Source organism: Silene latifolia, chromosome 10 (assembly GCF_048544455.1).
Source record: "Silene latifolia isolate original U9 population chromosome 10, ASM4854445v1, whole genome shotgun sequence".
NCBI classification, from domain to species: Eukaryota; Viridiplantae; Streptophyta; class Magnoliopsida; order Caryophyllales; family Caryophyllaceae; genus Silene; species Silene latifolia.
In genome coordinates, this window is record NC_133535.1 from 120151132 (window position 1) to 120175662 (window position 24531).

General features: G+C 41.7%; 1 protein-coding gene across 1 annotated transcript; it reads right to left on the reverse strand.

Annotated features, from left to right (window-relative positions):
• Window positions 1–5450: 5450 nt before the first annotated feature.
• On the reverse strand, window positions 5451–7269 carry LOC141609146 (uncharacterized). The gene is made up of 5 exons (XM_074428330.1): window positions 7063–7269; window positions 6764–6950; window positions 6281–6566; window positions 6017–6055; window positions 5451–5935 (listed from the first exon to the last, which is right to left on the reverse strand). Exons 1-3 carry the CDS (start codon window positions 7189–7191, stop codon window positions 6391–6393), a joined length of 492 nt encoding a protein of 163 aa, XP_074284431.1. The 5' UTR covers window positions 7192–7269; the 3' UTR covers window positions 5451–5935; window positions 6017–6055; window positions 6281–6390.
• Window positions 7270–24531: the final 17262 nt, after the last annotated feature.

Genomic DNA, 24531 nt, shown 5'->3' on the forward strand with positions numbered 1-24531 from the left:
GTCCGAAAATTGTAACCTTCAATAATAAAACTCTTGTTTCCATATTATTTTGTTCCTATTTATTATTTATTGCAGGTTATAAATTTTTATGGTTTACATCATCGTTCTATGTTTTTTAATACAAATAACTTTCACGTGACCTAATCTACCATGCCAAACATCAATAGACTTAGTGATATAAGCAGAAGTAGATGCACTATTATTAGCAATTGAATAGTGTTCAAAATAAATAAACCCCAGACAGATAACACTTGCCCACAAATTCCCCATTACGCGACGTAACAACCTCAAAAACAAGTTTTAAAACATCTTTGTTAAATAAGGTACCAGACACGAGGTTTCGACGCAATGAGGATACATACAAAACATTGGTTCGAGCAAGTGTTTTCTCCGAGATGAGTTTGAGAAAGATTTTTCCTTTGCCTCTGATCATATCAGAAGAAGAAGAAGAAGAAGAAGAAGAAGAAGAAGAAGAAGAAGATGATGAAGAAGAAGAAGAAGAAGAAGAAGAAGAAGAAGAAGAAGAAGAAGAGTTACCCATGTGAACACATTCCCCATCAGCTACTTCCTTGAACTCGGCAAACAGCCCCTTATCAGCACAAAGGTGTCTAGAGGCATCAGTATTCAAGACCCATCCAGCAACATTACCCACCAGATTTGTTTCCACAACCACAACAACAATGACATCATCAGTGATAGCAACATTGACTTCAACAGGTTTCCTTTGAGTGTATCGGTAGGCTTTGTGACTGGCTTTTCCACAAACATAGCATACAATAGGACCCTCTAATTTCTCAATCTTAACAACTGGTTTAGAATGTTTCCTTAGACCATTCATCTTAGCATGACCTGACCGGCCCTTGGCCTAACCACCCTTGGCTTTACCCTTACCCTTGAACTTTTTTAGCATTAGGCGGGCCACTACATTCAACCAGATTAGCTTTAACAACACCAACAGAAGCATTCACAGATTGACTAAAAGGTTTATCTTTGAGGCAATTTCCCTCCTCGATACTCATGTGACATTGTGACCTAGTTCTTGGAGGGATAAGTCCTTTTTCTTATGCTTAAGGTGGTTCCTATATTTTGTCCGAGGGGGAGGGATCTAATTTCATTCCTCATTAATAACATCAGCACAAAAGTTTTCATAGACATGTACTCGGTCCATAATGGGTTTCCCATCGACCATCTGAAATTCCAGTCACTTACCCACAACATACTTCTTTTTTCCTGCGTCATCAGCCCGATATTTTGTTTCTAATACTCCCAAATGACTTTAGCAGATTTATGAATCTTAAATAAATCATACAGAGTATTAGTCATGTTGTTTAGCAATTGGCATCTAGCCGTTTTATTATCTTTGTTGAATTGCTTAATAGGCTGTTCATTTGACTTAAACACAACAACAACATGAGGGGTTTCCTCTACAGTAGCAGACTCGGTAACAACAACGGGTCACGAAACAGCACATAATCAATCTCTAATTGTTCAACAAACATAAGCAATTTTTGTGACCATCGTTTGTAGTTGTTGCCATCTAACTACTTAAGTTTATACGAATCAGGGAGGGTTTTCGACAAGATAGTCGACCACAATGTTACAAGAACAAAAATAGTTTTCAAATTGTTGGTTAGTAAGAAGCAGTAACAATGAAATAAGAAGATTAGAGGATATAACCAGGTTCGTAGTCAAGTGGTAAGAGAGAGTCACTGCCATGAAAACTATTTCGGCATGACTGTGATGACAATCAGCAATTGCGGGTAGTTCCCCAGGATTTGCACTCAGACATGCCCACTTGAAACTCAGAGCTTTTGGAACGATTACAAATTGCTTACTTTTAAACCAGGAATTTTAGAGAGGAGAAGAAGAGAATGAGAGTGTTCATGTTTTGTTGTGTATTATGATGTGCATATCAGAACTCTATTTATACACAAAATAGAGCAGTTGAAGGAGGCAGGAAATGTTCCTAAAACGTAGCAGTGAACAGAAAATGGGGGGAGTAACACTCTCACCATTGACTGAGTGTTACATAAAAGAAAAAGAACCTGGACATAGTAACTCCGACCGGGCCCAAAAAGATAGGCATGGCCTGCCGCGCGCGAATCCGAGTCGGGCTGGGCTCGAGCACGACGTGCGCGCGTGCAAATCCCACAGCCCACTAGTGATAAGGTAATGAGCGAAGGGATATATAAACCTATAAAACTCACATTATTCTACTAATATAGGACAATTGGAAAAAATAGACTTACGAAAAGAGTCCCTATTTCCAACAGTTATAGCACACGAAGCCCCAAAAAGAATACACTAGGTATATATAACACGAAAAATGGTCAACCCAAGAACGTCTTAAGGAAGAATAGTTTGACGAAAATACCACTATATACAAGAATAAGGAAGAATAGTTTGACTAAAATACCACCATATATACAAATATACAATGCTCTGCCCGACCTGTTCGAATTCTTACAAATCTGTAATTGTCCCGACCCAAACCAAACCTGGTAGATCCGTTTGTCATATCCAAGCGGTAGTAAAGTAAGGTAAGTGTGAGTTTAGAATACCCACGTCCACCACAACCAAGGTCCAAAGTAAATATGAATTTTAGAGAGAGAGAGAGAAAAAAAGTTAGTAAAAATCAGAATATTTTTAGAAATTAAAATGAGTTTTTTTTAAAGTAATTAAAATGAGTTTACTCTTCTTATTTTTCTTTCTTCTCCAGCAATCTCTCCTTTTTTTCTTTTGAATTGTGTTGACAGAATTTGGTTCTTTTTTAGATGTTTTTTCCATTTCCGTTGTTAGTTTGGCATTTGGAATGGAGATATGACTATGGATAGTTTGTATCATTACTTCATTCCCACCTGCACCACAAAAGAATCGCCTATGGGTTAAAAATCGCAATAATCATACGAAACAAAAAAAGTTGAAGACAATTACATCTTTGTAAATAATCTTTGGTATGTACCTCATGTTCAATGCGACTAGTTTTTCTCAGATCTTTAGCTGCCTCGCTCAGGAATAGCATCTTCTCCTATAAGACAACACATTCAGCTCAGCACCCAAAAAAAAGATTTCCGTACTGATCAGCTTTGTTATTGAATTGTTTTGAAATTCACCATATAATATAAGGAAATATGGAAAATTTTGCAATAAACCACACATCAAAGTGCTTGCATTAAAGAAAACAAGTAGTTTTGAAGATAAAAAATTGCCCAACAATACTTTTTCAAAATTTTATAAAGATTTAACATATAAAAAGGTAAAAATTTAGTGATAATATGGCAAAGGCATAAAATAAGAAGTAGAAGTATGGAAATTGCATAGCTGTGCAACCTGATCGTGCCTAGACTCATTGTGCTACGTGAGAGGCACCATTTTGAATGGAGGACACCTGACAGGGCAGTCGTATACCTATCAAAAATAACCAACTGGCTCTAACTAATATAGGTAGGGAATTCGGGTCGATCTCCACAGGGAGATAGGAAAATGCCGGCTTTGTCTAAGTTCGTCACGGTAACCAAAATAGGGGTTTTAATTGGGTTGTTGTTCTACACTAATGAGAATGAGAAAGAGAAAAAGGCAGAGAAAAAGGATTAAGCAGATAAAGGAAAAGCAGCTAAGACAGTCGGTTCACCATGATCATTCAGTCAAGCAATCTAGGTCTCAGGTCAATGCAAGTATGGTCAGATAAGCAGTGAATATCTCCTTCCGTTCTCAATTCGCCCTAAGGCACAAATAGCTTAGCTTCCGCCCTCACTACAGTGCCCTAATGTTCGCTATGAGTCTCGCCCTTTCCAACCTTCCGGTCTAGGTCAAGGTTTACTATGATAAAATGACTAATTGCGTCGACTCAATTAGACAGAAACAGTTAACTGCAGCGATTAACAACAGAGACCACACAAGCACAAAACCTAAAATGGCAATTACTATCCCTTCATAATCATGGATCCCCTAGTCTTAGCAAGGGAAATTAGCTATGCATCACCATCGAATTAGCAACAATAATATATAGACGACAAGAATAAACATGATAATAATAAAATGAAATGAAAACAAATAGCAATAGCAAAATAAAGGAATAGAGGAAATAGAAGCAATGAAATGAATTAAGAATAAGAACAAGAATTAAAAGAGAATAATAAATACCCAATACAAGTTCCGGATCCGAGTAGAAAGGAGTAGAAGAGGAGTAAAATGAAAAAACAGTAGAAAAAGATAAAAGTCTAAGTGAATAATGAATAATGAGTCATGAGTCATGAAGAGTTACGCAGTCCACTGTATTTAGTAGCATACGGAAATCTCCCCCTTAAACCTAATCCATAGCTTAGTTACAAAATCCCATACGAAATTAGGCGGAAAAACTCTTATACGGGCAAAACCACTCGATCGAGTGGAAATAAACCACTCGATCGAGCAACTAAGCGAGAAACCCTTCGATCGAGTGGAAGTAAACCACTCGATCGAGTAACTCCTTATATTGCCTTCTCGATTGGATACTTAAACTGCTCGATCGAGTAACCTTCAGTATATAAAGCATTCGATCGACTAGAAAAGTAGTCGATCGAGCTATTTTGGCACATTAGACACTATGACACCTTCCGAAACCAGCTCACGCGTCTTCAAAGTGATAGATTCCAAGCTCCGGCTCCTTGTTCTCCATAAATGCATGCAAATGGGACGAGTTTAGGCTCGATTTATCTCCTCTTTGGTTTATTCCTGCAATTTACACAAAACGAACCAAAGTAGAATATTCGGGGGTATTTGTAGCTAGATGCCACGTAAATAGTACAGAAATGCGTGTAAAAATGAGATAAAAACCTTATATAAAATACACGCATCAACACCCTCACCTGAGATGAACATAGGCTCAGTGACTGACCGTGCACGCTCAGTCAAACCCAATTACACAAGCATGTCCAAAAGCACAGCAACCAGCAAACACATATAATGGTGCTCTAGAGCCAGTCCCCAATCCCTCAGTTTTTATATAGTGTCAAACCGTTCGCACTTGCCATACTAGTTGGCCGTCTAGTGGTGTAAAATCCTAATTCACACGAATAGGCAAACAAACAAATACTCCGTATATACAAACAAAGATATACAAAATAAGCTTCTAGATGGGATAAAATTTGCAAGGCCGCAAGGGAGTAGATTAGAGGATATAGGGGACTCCACATATGCCAACCAAACACTCTACGAAGAAAGTCTACCCTGAACGTAGATGAAATGAGCAGTATGCAGGAGAACATGCTCTACACAAGCAGATTTAAGATGGAATAAAAAAAAAGACTCACATTGAAGTTCTTTCAAGGTTATCACTCTTATCAGTATAGTCTAAGATATCAAAGCCTCTAAGGTACAGTCATAAAAGGCTCCTCTAAAACACGGAATGGGGATCCTCCGGCGGAGTATTTTACCATTAGATGACTAGTTTAGCAATCCTCCATCCCCCCCGCACACAAAGGACTGGTTGCCAAAGAATGGCCACCACCAACCATTCTCACATAAAGCTATCCATGTTCACCCTGAATATCCAATCATCTTTACCCTGAATATCCATGTTTTCTGCTCCAACAAGATATTGCAACCAATAAAATTTAACAAGAAGCTCATTAGATTGTCCTTAATAGAATAGGAAATGGAGAGAGAAATTGGGGAGATTATATATGTAGAAGTAATTGAATGGCAGGGGATTGGAAGACAGTCGATAAGAGAAATATTCATAACTGAAGGTAATAAATCTCCAACTCCTCATTTCATTCATTGAGGACTGAATAAAACGTTAAGAGGGTGATAGAAACGGTAGGCCAGGCATCCAATCCACTCACAGAGGTTTCCAAGTGTTTCAGAACATATTATTGTTAGTAATAAAGGTGCATGAGAAAATACTTACAGACTCCGGAAGCTCTTTCCATATGGTAGAAGCACACTTCTTCGCCTGAAAGAAAGTGGACAAAATTAGGGATACCGGGATGAATAAGAATTATGGCATAGATAATAGAATGTTAACATTACTAACCCTGGAATAATTCCAGCTCCTCTGGCTCCTGATTTGCCCCTTCAAGGTTAAATTGACAAAGTAATATTGAAGTTCACTCCAAAGAGCATAAAAAATATTTTTTTGCGAGTTGAAAAATATTACTCCCTCTCTCGGTCATTTGTTTACCTTTTATATACTACTTTGTGCGTGATAATTTAATCAAAGGTAAACAAATGATCGGGGTGACAGTACTTTAATTTATATGCAGAGGGGATGGAATCGACGTTTAATTAAATCACATACACCAAAACATAGAAGGCACGGGTTCGAAGTTTGCCAGAAGAATCTTTTCTGTTAAAATAGAAAGCATGGTGAGTACTTAATATGAGGTAAAAAACACTATTAATCTTTCTTCATAAAATCGAAAGACAAGTAACTAACCTAGAGTCTAATTCAGAATTAGTAGTCATCGGAACTGGTGAGCTTAGCCCCTTGAATACATCAAGTCCCTCCTTCCCCATCTTTTTGGTAGATACCTTCTTATCAGAATTGTTGCTGCCATCAACCTCCAAATTTTTCGGTTTCCTCTCTACAAGCAACAGATATCAAAGACTTCAAAAACAGGTTCACGCACAAACACAGTTAACAATAGATGCAAAAAAAAATAGCAACACAAAAGCTGTAGGGTACTCAGATTACACCACACTCGATAATAGGTAAGAAAATTTGAAGCATAATTAAAAACTGCACTAATCCAACAAATTGAGTGGCTAAATTGCAACATACCTGAGCCATGAACTTTGCCAAAAGCTAAAACTTTAATACCCTCATCACAGATATTAAACCACACTTCAGCAGTGTAGGCGACGCTGACACCGTCTACTCCTTTAACACGAAAGGTGATGTTGAACATTAACCCCTTGACACTATAATAATCAGCTTTTAGGAGGCGTACGGTACGAGGGGGGCTATCCTGTGATAATTAAACAGTAGCATAAGTACGAGTAGTGAGTTTGTTTAACTTTTTTCTCAAAATCCGTCACTACATAAAAAAAATATAAAGAAAGGAAGGGAATTGAACAAACCATCTTGTCTTGATGTGATTTCAATATCTGCTTAGCCATAAGCTTGGCCTCGTTCCAGTAAACAGTATTGGGGCTTACAGGGTAAGTTCCTCTAAATCCGTGCGCAAGACTCAGCTTCATCTTCCCCATCGTATTCAAGTTCGAAAGTTATATGAAATCAAATTACACGAAACCTAGATTGTTACTATAAACCAAGACACGAAATTCTAGCTCAATAATTATTATCCACAAACCCTATCTAAATAATTAATAATTGCTGCAATACCCGCCCTTTTAGGGACCCGTTAACCGACCTTTGGGGGCAGGTGATGGTCTTTAGGAATGTGTGCTAGAGATGCCTAGTGTCTTGTTAGAATATGAGGATGAGTGGTACTCGATAGAGTAGAGGCTACTCGATCGAGTAGGGGCCACTAAGTTAGTTACTCGATCGAGTAGCGTCTTTTCAGTGAGGGTTTATAATCGTGTTTTGTTAGTATCGCAAATCATTTCCGTCGCTTCCCTTCAAACCTAGATGTCGCCTCCCTCCTTTCCATTCACCATAATTCCTTCCATGGGAGCTTTAGAGGATGCTAGTGCCTTGAGGATGAGTTGCTTGAGTCGGGTATCAGTCTTAACGCCGATATGCTATGCATAGGTATGTCATCATCATCATCATCTTTGTCATTGTTGTTCCTTGTAGGATTGTGATGGTAGTAATAGGCTGTTATGCGATTTGTATAGGGGTTGCTTGCTTGGTTGATGTCATGTGTTTGATCGAGGAGTTGTTGCGGTTGGGTAAAGGTAGGTTCGCCTACTCAGTTTCTGTTGGTTGTTGTTGTTGTTGTTGTTGTTGTTGTTGTCGTTGTTGTGATACAGCCGGTTATGACTGATTGTCTGTGATTCTCGAGGTGCGTCCTCGGCTGAGTGGAGTCACTTGCGGGAGTGGCTTCACGCCCTAGTTTCACCCTCCGTGGAACCCGCCACGGGAGGAGATGTGCACATTAATGGGACAGGGTTTATCGCTCGATTTGATGAGCGGGACTTAGGTGGGAACGGCTGCAGTCCCCCACTGGCAGAGCTGGTCCAGTGGACAGTCGGTGACGGTGAATGATTGGAGTGTTATGGCTTGTGTTTGCGTTCTGTTGTGTCCATAGTGAGTTTGCTGTTGTTGCTATATTGTCCGCTGTACTGACCTTGTGTGGTTTTTGATAGTAGTATTCATAGTACTTAATGAGTTGTATTATGTTTATCAGTAGCTTAGTCAATCACTTGTAAAATATTTATAAATGTTCTTTTATTGGCCTTTGATGATTACTTTCCTCAGGCAACTGAGATGGTAACGCCTCTATATGCTAGGGAAGGCCTTGTTAAGGCTCCTTGGTATATGGGGGTGTTACAAAGTGGTATCAGAGCGACGATTTTGGAACCTGTAACAAATGAGCCTAATGAACGTAGTGAGTCTAATAAAATGAACCTAGTGTATGTATATTGGGAGCCCCCAGCTGATGCTAGATTTTGGGTGAGTAGGCGCCCTCATTTCAAAAATCATGGCCCTATTATGCTTAAGCCAGTCACTAGGTATGGGAATGTTGAGTCGGCAATTGTGTGCCTAATGTGTGTAGTGGTCATACTAGAATTGTTCGTGGTAAAGTTTCTGTTGAAGTTAGCATGTGTGTTATGATTATGCTAGAATCGTATATGATGAAGTTCCTAATGGAGCTAATATGTGTGTGATGATAATGAGAAACGTGAAAGCTTGTACACGAATGGAAGTGTGTGTGAAAGGGTAGAAGTGTGAGGTAGTGTATAGAATGTGGTGATGGTCGTGGTTGCTTCAAATAATTGGTAATGGTAGTTCCTACAAGAGTTTATGAGTCTTATAATAGTAATGATAAAGATAGTTGAAGAGTTGTGAATTTATGATGATAATTATAAAAATAATGATGGATGAATGTGATATATAAATGGTTGAAAGCTTTCGCTTGTGACATGATTAATTTGAGTAGACTAATTTGTTTATGCTGATGCATATTTGCGTTGCTAATAGACTCGGATGATACATGATAATTTAATGTTAAATGAGTGCTTAGAGCAATATGATTATAAGTTTCATTAGTGAAGTTATAGACAAAGGATTAAACATGAAATAATGTGTTAATGGTATGCGTGAATGGTTTAATAGTATGGTAAATCGTTTTGTACGATGGTTGCTATAGAATGGAGTGATATATATCGTGGTTGGGTAAAACCGTTGCGTTACATTTGAGTGGTAATAAGGTGTTGTTAATGATTATAGTAACCTGTGACGATTTCCGAATTTGGTTTGGAATCGACACATGTTGTTGTTTTGCAGGAATCTTAGTAAATCTCGTAATTCCGACCATGTACCTAACCTTACTTGACTGAGTATGAGTGCCTACTAGACCGAGTAGACCTCACTCGATCTAGTTAGGAAACTATAACGTTGAGGAAGTAGGAATTTCCTACGGAAACTCAACCGAATAGCACCTACTCGATCGAGTAGAGGCCACTCGATCGAGTACCCTACTTACTCGATCGAGTAAGGCTACAGTACCGGAAATTTCACGGGTTCAAAACCCTTTCTTTTGCTTATTTCCTTATTTTTCCTCTTATTTCGCAAACCCTAATCACTTTCTCCCTCTCAAATCCTTTGATTCTTGTGTGTGTAATACTTCAATTTAGTGAATCTCTTGTTTGGATTCGTTCTTCTTGCTTCCTAATTGCTAAAGGTATGAATTTTCTTTCTATTTTAATGCTTTTAATCAATTAGAAATACATGGGGTGATAGACAAATTTGAAAAGTCGATTTATATGTGAGAAAATTTGCTTTTAATTGTTGTAATGTGATCTAGATGCTTCCCTTAATGATTATTGTTGTTAAGAATGCAAAAAAAAAAAAAAAAATCAAATTGAAATTGCATGTAAGTGTGACCGAAATTTTTAGGGTTTGATAAATTGAATTGATTTTTGGTTGTCTATTACATGAAAAAGGATAAAAATTGAGTAATGTATGTGGTATGTATCATGTATAGGGCTGATTTTTGTGATTTTCACCCCAAAATTTGTCTTAAAACTCCGTTTTAAAAGTGCCCCAAACTGAAATTCGTCCCATATAATTGCAGATTTGGGTGGTATATGAACATATTTTGAAGGTTTGAGTCCTAAAAATAGTAGTGGATGAGTTAATTCATGTTAATTATGTCAAAATTTTCACAGCTGTAGAGACCGTCTGAGCTATAAGAATTGGAATTTTTACTTGTAAATTGGGAATTGTTGGTGATGGTGTGTACCTAGATGATTCTTACATGATCAAATATGTGTATTTTGTACGTTTCGGTGCATATGTGTTGGTATTTTTAAATTGTATGTTAAAACAGATGCCGAGACTGAACATAGGAACCAGACAGACCGCGCCCGAAATAGGGGAAGGTAGTGGACCGGTAGTTCTAGCTGTACCCGAATATCCGTCTGTGGTATTTTCAGACTTCATACAACGGGGAAAGTTTGTAGCCTTACAGTCCCGTAAGATGAGACCGACCCGCTGTATTAACACGACTCTCATGGATGATCTGGGTATTGAGACTGACGTCCGACACATCTTTGAGACCTTGAGGTTCACCGGACTTTATCGTCTACGAAAGCATTTGTATGCCTTTCTGACCCTCGAGTTCATGAGCTCGTTCAAATACAAGCCGGTGGAACAATATGTGCAGTTCCGCCTCATGAACACCAGCTTTGTCTTGACCATGGACCTGTTTGCTTCCCACCTTGGCTTAGCTAAGCCTGTCGAGGGAGCCCTTCGTGACATACCATCTGAGTGTGGGGTTTGCCGCCTTATGCCTTGTATCACCGGGAAATCAGCTCCCACTGCTAGTAACATATTGATCAATGATGTGCAACATATTACCTTAAGGATCTTTCTTCGAGCTGTGTTGTGTCTTCTCTATGAGAGGTCTGATATGAGTAAGTTAAACTCGCATGAGTTGATGCTTCTGATGGCATACCTTAACCCTGAGCGGACTGAGAAAGTGACCTTCAGTACTCCCGTTATGGTGTGTGCCAGCCTTGCTTTGATGGCCTCTTCAAGCACTAGGATTCTGAGTTGTGGTGCCATTGCCACACGTTTAGCTGAGAAGCTAACTTCTTTTGAGGCTTCCTCGGAGTACATCCCTTTGGCCACCCCGGTACCGACCATGGACAGAGCTTATTTCCTCGACCTGAAATGGTTGAGAACTTTGTAGGACGGTAGTTTAGCATGTAGAGTGTGGGGCATGAGTTGGATGAAGATACCCGATCCTGAGCATCTCCCACCGACGGAGCCTTTACCCGCGACAGTGGTAGTTGCCGATTCTGATGAGGGTGCACGTCCTGCGAGGCAGACGTACTTCATCGACCCGGAGATCCTCCGATTCATGCCTGAGCCGAGGAAGGGGGAGAATGTGAGAGCTGAGGAGGATCGACCTAGGCTAGGGAGAGGGCCACGCCGAGTGAGAGAGAGGGTGGCTGAGCCACAGCCACAGCCGGCAGCACCACCACAGCACCCGTTTCCTTGTTACCCTTACCTTGATACCCCGGAGACATATGAGAGCTACCTGGCAAAGAGAGTGTCCTCGACCTTGACGCTCCAGAACATGCATGAGATGGCGTATACTCAGGGCATTGGGACCTCGTTACCGCATCCAGTTTGGTGGAGGGGAGTTGGGGATTACAGCGGGGTTTTCCACTCCTACCGGGTGGATATGTCCACATGGGGAGCACCTCAGTCATACCCTACAATGGCTTGACCCCTTGGTACGTGAGACTAGATGTTGGAGCCGGTGGTGATGCGGGTCTGGGTGCATCAGCAGCAGGCACCTCGGGTGGTGGTGATGGAGATGAGGATTATGTCTTGGATGAGCAGCAGTAGCAGCAGTAGGAGTGATACTCCGTTTCTTTTATCATGTTTGTAGTTGGGTTGGATATTAGTTTGTTTTGGTTGGTACCTTCTCTTTTCGTACTTGTCGTATTTGGTTTGTACTGGTGGCCATAAGGCCGTACTTGATTTTTCTAGACTTGTTCTACAGGATTTGTGGTCGGATATCCATCCCGACTCGCGGTTATGTGATCATCTATCTTGTGTCTTGTTGATATGGAGGTATTTTGACCTGTGGCCACTCGACCGAGTGCCCCTCACTCGATCGAGTAGCTACAAGTGTGGCAGTTAGGGGGGTATTCTGATCTCGGGCTACTCGACCGAGTAGCTAAGACACTCGATCGAGTAGGGCCAGCTCGATCGAGTGCCCAACCCACTCGATCGAGTAGCACTGTTACAGGCACTTTTCAAAAATTAAATTGTTTGAATGCTTTTATTTTTGCATATTTCAATATCTATCATGGTTATTGAAGGTTAGTAACATGTTTGGGTCGACTTATTAGTTATGCTTGGATGCGTGCTTGACTTATAAATGATGTTTTGTGAAAAATATTAGTTGGTTCTTTATGCATTCGTTTTACATCCTCAACGTCTACAAGAGAGTCTCACTTATTTTTTACCAAAAAGAATTGTTAGTTACTTCATAGACTTTTCATAGTAAGGTTTGCATGTGCTTCATGGCTATTGATAATCATTCTCATAAAGTAACAGGTGTATATAAGTCAATGTTAGTCGTGATTAGTGAGTAATGTCGGTAAGGTGCAAGATGTGTCAGGTTAAGTGATTAAGTTGTTTAATGGTGAATTTCGGGGACGAAGTTCCTTTTTAGAGGAGAAGAGTCATGTCGCAAAAGAAAAGCCAAAATTATAACAATTTTTACCGTATGTTTGTAATGTTTTACCGTATGTTTGTAATGTTTTATAATGTCGCTGTTACATTTCAAGTACGAGGTTATAATCGTTTTAATCGTTTTGATGAGTAAATTGTATGTCTAAGTAAAACATGAGTAATTTACAATGAGAAGATGTTCATAAAGAGAAAGAGATGTCAAGAACAGTAGCGGAGTTGTCATCGGTAGTTTGCGTTATGCGGCTATGAATCATACTTTATTGTGAATCTATAATAGGGTCGTTGTGTGACACGTTTTGTGTTGGCAGTTGTTGGCCAGTGAAAGTATAGTCTCGTGGTTGCGTTAATGCGTGTCTGAAGAGTTCGACGCAGTAGTATAGTCGTTAGTTGAATTGGTCGTGTTGGTGCATGTTGTGAGTTTGGTAATTCAAGTAGTGGTTTGCAGAAGCTTGAGTATGTGGTGTATGTTGGACAGTTGATGATGATGACATAGTGGGATAATGCCTCTAGAGAGTAGTGGACCTGCGTCGGGAGAACGGTGGTGTCGACCTTGGGTTTCTTGTCATGTAGTTTGGGGGAGGATGAGTCGAACTTCGGGGACGAAGTTCTTTTTAAAGGGGGAAGACTGTAATACCCGCCATTTTAGGGACCCGTTGACCGACCTTTGGGGGCAGGTGATGGTCTTTAGGAATGCGTGCCAGAGATGCCTAGTGTCTTGTTAGAATATGAGGATGAGTGGTACTCGATAGAGTAGAGGCTACTCGATCGAGTAGCTTGGGTACTCGATCGAGTAGGGGCCACTCGATCGAGTAAGTTAGTTACTCGATCGAGTAGCGTCTTTCAACGAGGGTTTATAATCGTGTTTTGTTAGTATCGCAAATCATTTCCGCCGCTTCCCTTCAGACCTAGATGTCGCCTCCCTCCTTTCCATTCACCATAATTCCTTCCATGGGAGCTTTAGAGGATCCTAGTGCCTTGAGGATGAGTTGCTTGAGTCGGGTATCGGTCTTAACGCCGATATGCTATGCGTAGGTATGTCATCATCATCATCTTTGTCATTGTTGTTCCTTGTAGGATTGTGATGGTAGTAATAGGCTGTTATGCGATTTGTATAGGGGTTGCTTGCTTGGTTGACGTCATGTGTTTGATCGAGGAGTTGCTGCGGTTGGCTAAAGGTAGGTTCGCCTACTCAGTTTCTGTTGGTTGTTGTTGTTGTTGTTGTTGTTGTTGTTGTTGTTGTTGTTGTTGTTGTTGTTGTTGTTGTTGTTGTTGTTGTTGTTGTTGTTGTTGTTGTTGTTGTTGTTGTTGTTGTTGTTGTTGTTGTTGTTGTTGTTGTTGTTGTTGTTGTTGTTGTTGTTGTTGTTGTTGTTGTTGTTGTTGTTGTTGTTGTTGTTGTTGTTGTTGTTGTTGTTGTTGTTGTTGTTGTTGTTGTTGTTGTTGTTGTTGTTGTCGTCGTTGTTGTGATACAGCTGGTTATGACTGATTGTTTGTGGTTCTCGAGGTGCGTCCTCGGCTGAGTGGAGTCACTTGCGGGAGTGGCTTCACGCCCTAGTTTCGCCCTCCGTGGAACCCGCCATGGGAGGGGATGTGCACATTAATGGTACAGATTTTATCGCTCGATTTGATGAGCGAGGCTTAAGTGGGAACGGCTGCGGTCCGCCACTGGCAGGGCTGGTCCAGTGGACTGTCGGTGACGGTGAATGATTGGAGTGTTGTGGCTTGTGTTTGCGTTCTGTTGTGTCCATAGTGAGTTTGCTGTTGTTGCTATATTGTCCGCAATACTGACCTTGTGTGGTTGTTTTCTTGTTTGCTTCTGTTGTGTCTGTCGTGATCCCTTATGGTGAGCAGTCAGTCTTAGCAGGTGATGTTTTGGATGGTAGCTGGAGTCTTGGCGGGATGAGTCTTCACGAGTCATGGCAGGAGTAGTCTTCATAGTATTTGATGAGTTGTATTATGTTTATCAGTAGCTTGGTCAATCACTTGTAAAATATTTATAAATGTTCTTTTATCGACCTTTGATGATTACTTTCCTCGGACAACCGAGATGGTAACGCCTCTATATGCTAGGGAAGGCTTTGTTAAGGATCCTTGGTATATGGGGGTGTTACAATTGCACAAAACCCTAGATTATTACGAGCTTAATCAATAAACCCTAACCGAAGAATTACTAATAATTACATAAAATCCTAGATTATGAGCTAAGAAACGTTGATTATGAGCTAAATCAAGAAATCCAAACTGAAGAATTAATGATCGAGGGAAAACCCTAACTGAACAATTACTGAGTACAAAAAAAAAACCGTAGATTGTAATAGAGTCGTTGCCCTACAATCAAGGGAGCCGTTGGCTCCATATCTTCACCAAAGGCAACAAACGATTCCTTCCGTGTATATATTATACTCCCTCCTATTCATTCATTTTGTCCCCCTTCTATTTTGCACAAGAATTAAGAAAATGATTTTGGATCACACAAAACACTCTATTCCACTCTACCCCACATGTAATTAAATTTGGACCACACAAAAGTTACCAAAAAAGGAAAGAGGGACAAAAATCCGACTAGCTTCGATAAGGAAAGAGGGACAAAATGAATGAATAGGAGGGAGTATATAGTTGTTATTTCTGTAATTAGCAGAGATCTTATATTTATATATATAGCTAGCTCATCTCTCTGTACAAATCACAATCAATTCTAACATTATAATATAATACATACATATCATTTTATAATATGGAATCAGTTTCTAGGTCATTTTGATCGAAAAAAATACCAAAATCTCGAAACTCTGCCGTCATTGATTTCGAACTCAAAAGACGAACAACGATCAACCCCTTGTCGACACCAAATCCACTCATTCATACTCCATCGTCCCGATTGAAAATACGGGATCAAACATTACTCAGGTGACCTTCACAGGGGTAAAAACTACGACGAATGGTCTCGTTGCTTCCATGTCGCTCTCCTCGCCAAAGGGAAGTTAGACTATATCAACGGGACCATCTCGAAACCAACCACTACTGATACGGATTACAAATCGTGGCGTTGTAATACTCCGTATTTATGGTCTTGGGGGTACTCTATCGAGTAGCCCTTACTCTGTCGAGTAAGGGTATGTTGCAGAATAAAATAGTTTCTGACCTGTTGGGCACTCGATCGAGTAGCTGGGGCACTCGATCGAGTAAGGAAGTACTCGATCGAGTACCTTGGGTACTCGATCGAGTGTCCCAGGTTTATCGGGGAGTTTTCTCGGGTTTTGTTAATTACGCGATTAAGGTATATAAACATATTCGTCTTTGTTTTAAAACACTTTTACCAAAACCTAAAACCTGTTTAAGAGAAAAGCGATCGATCCTTCTTCCTAATCGCGTTCTTGACAATTCCCGGAGTTCAGACGGTCGGTTTGCATCGTAGTTCGTGTTGTTGGATTCCTTGCGTCGAGGGTAAGCTTTTAACATAAGTTTTATAATGTTTTGATAAGGTGGTTGAAACCCTAATTTAGCAATTGGGGATTTTATGAGTAGGAATTGAATGGTAGTCTTTATGTGTTATGTATGATAGGAGGAGAATTCGTAGAGGAGCCGTTTTGAGACATTTGTAGATACCGTCTGCGTGTTGTGCTTTCCGGTAGGATTTCCTACTCGCATTAGTCCCATAATGGGATATTGGTGATGTCTTTGTAATTAGGCGATTGATATGACGATTGTAATTGTGATTGTGATTGTCGTTGTGTTCGTTGATGGCTCTCGAGATGCGTTCTCGGCTGAGTGGGGTCACTTGCGGGAGTTATCTCACGCCCTAGTTTCGCCTTCTGTGGAACCCGCCACAGAAGGGATGTGCACATTAATGAGCAGGGTTATCGCTCGTACGATGAGCGGGGCTTAGGTGGGAACGGTGCGGTCCCCCATCGCGGGGCTGGTCCAAAGGACGATCGATGATTGAGGCGGTTGGTTGGATGTGTGTGTGTGTGGCAGTTCAGCTGTCTATTTGTCTTATTGTGGTTATGTATATTGATTGTGTGATTAGTACTGACCCCGGTGTTGTTTTGTAAACCTGCGGTGATCCATTCGGGGATGGTGAGCAGATATTGAGCAGGTATAGAGATGATCTTTGGGATAGGCGGGATGGCCACGACGTGACGATAGAGTCTTCCGCTTAGTTTAGTTTTATTTATATTTCAATTGAGAACAGTTAGTTTGGAATAATGTATTATACTTTCGATTTGGTTTCGAGGATTGTATTCATTCATTAAACTATTATAATAAATGTCGTTTCTATTTTGTCTATTTGATTATCATACCTCGGGCAACCGAGATGGTGATGTCTTCATACCCGAGTGGTCCTGGTAAGGCACTCGGAGTATGGGGTGTTACAAATGGTATCGAGCGACGATCCCAAACCCTCGTAACCAATGAACTTAATGAACATAGAGAGTCAATTAAAATGAACCCGGGGTAAAAGTTGTGGGAGCTAGTGCAAGGGCTTGGGAGACGTCCTAAAGTCGCAAGGGGTCGCCCTACAACTTTGAACCGGTCACGGGCAGTGTTTGTTGAATATATGTGTGCTTGTTAACTTGTGCAACAAAGTGATGAAGTGTGTTGATTGTTTGGTGTTGAAATAGGAAGTTGAGCATGTGAAAAGAAATGATACGTGGAACATGTTAATGAGATGATAGCATGTTGAGGTGTTTACAATGTGGCTTTTATAGCATGATGATTTGATTTTTCTTGATAAGTAGAATAGATGCGTAGCATATTGATTATGATATCATGCGATTTTTATAAAGTTAGCAATGTTAGTATGTGACGTAATATGCGGGTAGCTTTTACGTATTAGTGATACTTGATCGAGTGAGACTAACTCGATCGGATAGGTTTTTGACGATTTTGGACCGAAATCGCGTTTTGGGGCACTCGATCGAGTAGCTAGGGGTACTCGATCGAGTAAAATCACTCGATCGAGTAGCCTAGATACTCGATCGAGTGGGTTAGAGATCAGAAGGTCTGTTTGGTTCTGGAGTTTGGGTACTCGATCGAGTACATATGGGCACTCGATCGAGTAGCCCGTTACTCGATCGAGCGGGTTTGGATACTCGATCGAGTAGGTTACGGGCAGCGAGTTTTCGTGTTTTGAAGTTTAGTACGCATGTTCATGTTTACCCTTTCTTATATACGTATAGTTTCAAGATGCCGCCAAAGAGAAATGCCTTGTATGCGAGAGCCGAGCTTATGACCACCGATGACATCGTCAAGATGTTAGAGCACCAGGATGCTCGACCGAGACCCGAAGAAAGTGAACGAGGACAAGAATAAGGAAAAGGAGAAGGAAGTTGACCATGCTAAAGTCAGCCTTTATATTGCGAGGTTCAACCCAAAAGAGTACAAGGGAGTTGAGGAGCCTAACCTTCTCGATAGTTGGGTGAGGAGATGGAAAACATACTAGACTTAGTCCATTGTCCGGATGAGATGAGAGTGGATCAGCTGCATTTTATCCGAGGGAGGCAGGTGGCAAGTGGTGGGATTCGGTGAAGGTGAGTGCTAAGGAGTTGTATACCAACCAAGGGTTACTCGCTATACCTTGGGAGGAGTTTCGTAGGGGGTGTGAGGAAGGAGTTTGTGCTTAACATGTGAGGAGTAAGTTGAGGGAGGAGTTTGATAAGTTTAAGATGACTGCCGAGATGTCCGTGGCTGAGTACTACAGAGCGAGTTCAATGAGAAATCTAGATATCTTTGAGGACATGGGTTTGAGTGATGAGAATTTGGCTTTGAGGTTTGAGAGTGGACTAACCACGAAGATTATGGATAAGTTACCCGTGGGAGTCCTCACGATGTGAAGGAAGCATATGAGAGGGCCGGGAGAGCCGAGAGACTAGTGGAGATGGCTCGGAGAGGTCCGTGGTGAGAAGAGGAAGTCGGAGAGCGAGGGTGGTGGCCAATCTAATTACAAGAAAGGCAACCACAATCGCCTAAGGGTTTTCTTACCGGATCCGGGTTTAGTCTTTGGAGCGTCCTTTGGGCGAGGCCGTGGGAGTGCGAGTAATAGTTGGGGGTGACCTGCTTTGGGTGTGGTGGCGTAGGCCACAAGAGACATGAGTGCACGAGTGCACCGGATCTTTTCGAGAGACTCCGCACGAGCTTTGCGAGCAACAGACCGGCGGGATCATGGCCAAACCGGGGAAGTCAGAGCTACCAGAGTGGAGGCAACCGCAACGGCGGTAATTCTTATCAGAAGACACCGATGAACAACAACAACAACCAAGGGTCGGGTGCTAAGCCGACCGCATCGCCTAGTAATCTTGTCCGGGAGGTGGGCGAGAAGACCGATGTGGCAAGCTATTCATGATGGACAAGAAGGCGGTGAGGAAGATGAGCATGTTATCACCCTACATTCCTTGTTAATGGTATTCCTACGTTTGTTTTGTTTGATTCGGGGCTTCTCGATCGTTTGTGTCTTCGAGTCATGTAAAACAGTTGGGTTTGAGAGTATATGAGTCTGTTAATGAGCAAGTTTTCATACCGTCGGGTGAGTCAGTACCTTGTGGGCGGTTGTTTAGAGATGTATCCTTGATAGTTGGGCAAGTTGATTTCCCTGTAGACTTGCTAGAGTTTCCTTTTAACGGCTTTGAGATGATAGTTGGGATGGATTGGTTAGGAAAGTATAAAGCTAAGATAGACTGTCATCAAAAGAAAGTGTCCTTGAGAGGTCCTAAGGGTGTTAGTGTGTCTTACCGGGGTTTCTAGTCGGACCCAAAGTTAAGTTGATTGCAAATTTGTCACCTTGAAGTCTTATCTGAGGAAGGGGTGTCCTTTGATCTTATGCCATGTGAGAGATGACCGGATAGAGAGTCCGACGATTGATGAGATACCGGTGGTGGGAGAGTTTGCTTGACGTTTTTCTGATGAAATTCCGGGGTTACCACCGAAGAGGGAGATAGATTTCACCGTTGAGTTGAAGCCCGGGGACGGGGCCAATCTCTAAGGCACCGTTCCGTATGGGTCCTAAGGAGATGGAGGAACTTAGGAAGCAATTGGATGATCTGATAGAGAAGGGATACATTAGACCAAGTGTATCACCGTGGGGAGCACCGATTCTATTTGTGAAGAAGAAAGATGGAACTTTGAGGTTATGCATAGATTACAGAGAGTTGAACCGAGTGACGATAAAGAATAAGTACCCTTTGCCAAGGATAGATGACCTGTTTGATCGGTTGAGTGGTGCAACGGTCTTTTCTAAGATCGATTTGAGATCGGGTACCATCGGTGAAGATTAGAGATGTGGACATACCGAAGACAGCTTTCACGTCGAGGTATGGCCATTATGAGTATGTGGTGATGCCGTTTGGGTTGTCTAATGCGCCGGCAGTGTTTATGGATTTGATGAATAGGATCTTTAGACAGTTCTTGGACCAGTTTGTAGTGGTGTTTATTGATGATATCTTAGTCTATTCTAAGACTAAGGAGGAGCATGAGGAGCATTTGAGGATCGTGTTGCAGACATTGAGGGAGCATGAGTTGTATGCTAAGTTGTCCAAGTGTGAGTTCTGGTTAGAGAAAGTGGCTTTTCTGGGGCATGTGATATCTAAAGATGGGGTAGTCAGAGATCCGCGAAGATTGAGGCAGTGACAAAGTGGGAAGCACCAAAGAATGTTGCTGAGGTTAGGAGTTTCTTGGGTTTAGCTGGATACTACAGACGGTTTGTGAAAGATTTCTCCAAGATAGCTAGACCGATGACGGCGTTGATGAGGAAAGAGAACAGGTTTCGTTGGGATGAGAGTTGTGAGACGGCGTTCCAGGACATTAAAGGAGCGTTTGACTACGCTCTGTCTTAGCATTGCCTGAAGGAAGCGAGAATTTTGAGGTTTATACCGATGCCTCGAAGAATGGGTTGGGATGTGTGTTGATGCAGAATGGTAAGGTGATTGCCTATGCTTCTAGGCAGTTGAAGCCTTATGAGGAGAATTACCCTACTCATGATCTGGAGTTGGGTGCGGTGGTGTTTGCTCTCAAGATTTGGAGACATTACCTGTATGGAGCAATCTTTAAGGTATTTTCGGATCACAAGAGTCTCAAGTACATCTTCACGCAGAAGGAGTTGAACATGAGACAGAGGAGGTGGATGGAGTTAATTGGCGACTACGACATGGAAATCATCTACCATGAAGGGAAGGCCAATGTTGTTCTTGATGCTTAGAGTAGGAAGAGTGTACATTCCTTGTGTACAACTCTATCTTTGATGAGGTTGAGGGATGAGGTAGCGAGCTTTGGGATTCATATGATGCAGAAAGGAGATGCCATGGGTGATATGACAGTACATATGGAGTTTTATGATGACATTCGAGGTAAACAGGCTTTGGATCCTAAGATAGTTGAGTGGAGAGCGGGAGTAGAGAGAGGGACAGTGTCCGGTTTTGATACATACTGGATGGTAGTTTGAGGTTCGATGGTAGGTGGTGTGTTCCTAATGATGAGGAGTTGAAAAAGACAATCATGACAGAAGCACATTGCACACCATATTCAGTTCATCCAGGTGGAGACAAGCTTTACAAGGATTTGAAGAAAACGTTTTGGTGGCCTGGGATGAAGAAAGAGACAGCTGAGTTTGTGTCCCGTTGTTTGACATGCCAGAGAGTTAAAGGGGAACAGAGAAGACCACAGGGTAAGATTCAGTCTTTAGAGGTGCCTGAGTGGAAGTGGGAATCCATTTCCATGGATTTTATTGTGGGTTTGCCAAAGAGTCAACAAGGTAACAACATGATTTGGGTGATAGTGGATCGCTTGACCAAGTCAGCTCACTTTGTTCCAATGAAAGATACAGGGACTAAGGCACAATTGGCTATGGCCTATCGAAAGAACGTGCTTAAGTTACATGGAGTCCCTAAGGACATAGTGTCTGACAGAGATGCGAGGTTTATATCGAGGTTTTGGAAAGAGTTGCGGAATCGTTGGGAACGACTTTGAAGATGAGTACGACATTCCATCCTGCGACAGATGGGCGGACGAGAGAACAATCAAGACTTTGGAGGACATGTTGAGAGCTTGTGTGATGGATTTTGGTGGTAGGCCGGGGAGCGAGGTTGGACTTGATAGAGTTCTCTTACAACAACAGTTACCACACTAGCATTGGTATGGCACCGTTTGAGGCTTTGTATGGGAGGAGATGTAGGAGTCCAATCTGTTGGGACGATAGTCTTTGAGGCAGTGGTTTTAGGACCAGAGATGGTGCATGAGATGGTTGAACAGTTAAGATGATCGGGGAAAGGATGAGAAAGCGGCTCGGGATCGACGAAGAGTTATGCGGATCTACATCGCGGGATATAGAGTTTCGGGTTGGGGATAAAGTTCTTACGAAGTGTCTCCTATGCGTGGAGTTATGAGATTTGGGAAGAAAGGCAAGTTAAGTCAAAAGTTTATAGGGCCTTATGAGATCTTAGAGCGAGTTGGAGAGGTTGCTTATCGTCGGCTTTACTGCTGCGTTAGAGAGAGTGCATAATGTGTTTCATGTATCGCAGCTGCGGAAGTATGTGAGTGACCCGTCACATGTGCTAGAGGCAGAGAGTTTAGAGCTAGATGAGTCCTTGTCATATCTTGAGGTACCTAAGCAGATCCTAGACCGAAAGGTTAGAAAGACTAGGAGTGGGGAGACAGTTTTGCTTAAGATCCTATGGTCTAACCACGAGACCGAGGAAGCTACATGGGAAGCCGAGGATATCATGAAAGAGCGCTACCCTTTCCTTTTTGATCAGGTATGTACGGTTACGGGGACGTAACCTTGTTTCTTTTAGGGGGGTAGGAGATGATCGCGAGAGTTTTTAGGAGTTTTATACACCTTTTATATGTTGTGTCGGGATGTTTGTCTTGGGTTTGTATCATGTTTTTGTTTGATGATTGAGTCGGGAATGTTGAGGGAGTACCTTTGTTTTTGTTGTGGTTTGAACTTCGGGGACGAAGTTCTTTTTAAGGAGGGAAGACTGTAATACTCCGTATTTATGGTCTTGGGGGTACTCTATCGAGTAGCCCTTACTCTGTCGAGTAAGGGTATGTTGCAGAATAAAATAGTTTCGACTGTTGGGCACTCGATCGAGTAGCTGGGGCACTCGATCGAGTAGGGGGGTACTCGATCGAGTACCTTGGGTACTCGATCGAGTGTCCGGTTTATCGGGGGAGTTTTCTCGGGTTTTGTTAATTACGCGATTAAGGTATATAAACATATTCGTCTTTGTTTTAAAACACTTTTACCAAAACCTAAAACCTGTTTAAGAGAGAAAGCGATCGATCCTTCTTCCTAATCGCGTTCTTGACAATTCCGGAGTTCGACGGTCGGTTTGCATCGTAGTTCGTGTTGTTGGATTCCTTGCGTCGAGGGTAAGCTTTTAACATAAGTTTTATAATGTTTTGATAAGGTGGTTGAAACCCTAATTTAGCAATTGGGGATTTTATGAGTAGGAATTGAATGGTAGTCTTTATGTGTTATGTATGATAGGAGGAGAATTCGTAGAGGAGCCGTTTTGAGACAGCTGTAGATACCGTCTGCGTGTTGTGCTTTCCAGGTAGGATTTCCTACTCGGTATTAGTCCCATAATGGGATATTGGTGATGTGCTGTAATTAGCTGATTGATATGACGATTGTAATTGTGATTGTGATTGTGGTTGTGTTCGTTGATGGCTCTCGAGATGCGTTCTCGGTTGAGTGGGGTCACTTGCGGGAGTGATCTCACGCCCTAGTTTCGCCTTCTACAGGAACCCGCCACGAAGGGATGTGCACATTAATGAGCAGGGTTATCGCTCGTACGATGAGCGGGGCTTAGGTGGGAACGGCTGCGGTCCCCCACTAGCGCGTGGTAGTCCAAAGGGACGATCGATGATTGAGGCGGTTGGTTGGATGTGTGTGTGTGTGGCGATTCAAATTGTCTATTTGTCTTATTGTGGTTATGTATATTGATTGTGTGATTAGTACGACCCGGTGTTGTTTTGTAAACTGCGGTGATCCATTCGGGGATGGTGAGCGAGATATTGAGCGGTATAGAGATGATAATCTTTTGGGATAGGCTGGGATGGCCACGACGTGACTATAGAGTCTTCCGCTTTGTAGTTTAGTTTTATTTATATTTCGATTGAGAAACATTAGTTTGGAATAATGTATTATACTTTCGATTTGGTTTCGAGGATTGTATTCATTCATTAAACTATTATAATAAATGTCGTTTCTATTTTGTCTATTTGATTATCATACCTCGGGCAACCGAGATGGTGATGTCTTCATACCCGAGTGGTCCTGGTAAGGCACTTGGAGTATAGGGGTGTTACAAATGGTATCCGAGCGACGATCCTGAAACCTGTAACCAATGAACTTAATGAACATAGAGAGTCAATTAAAATGAACCCGGGGTAAAAGTTGTGGGAGCTAGTGCAAGGGCTTGGGAGACGTCCTAAAGTCGCAAGGGGTCGCCCTACAACTTTGAACCGGTCACGGGGGAGAGTGTTTGTTGAATATATGTGTGCTTGTTAACTTGTGCAACAAAGTGATGAAGTGTGTTGATTGTTTGGTGTTGAAATAGGAAGTTGAGCATGTGAAAAGAAATGATACGTGGAACATGTTAATGAGATGATAGCATGTTGAGGTGTTTACAATGTGGCTTTTATAGCATGATGATTTGATTTTACTGATAAGTAGAATAGATGCGTAGCATATTGATTATGATATCATGCGATTT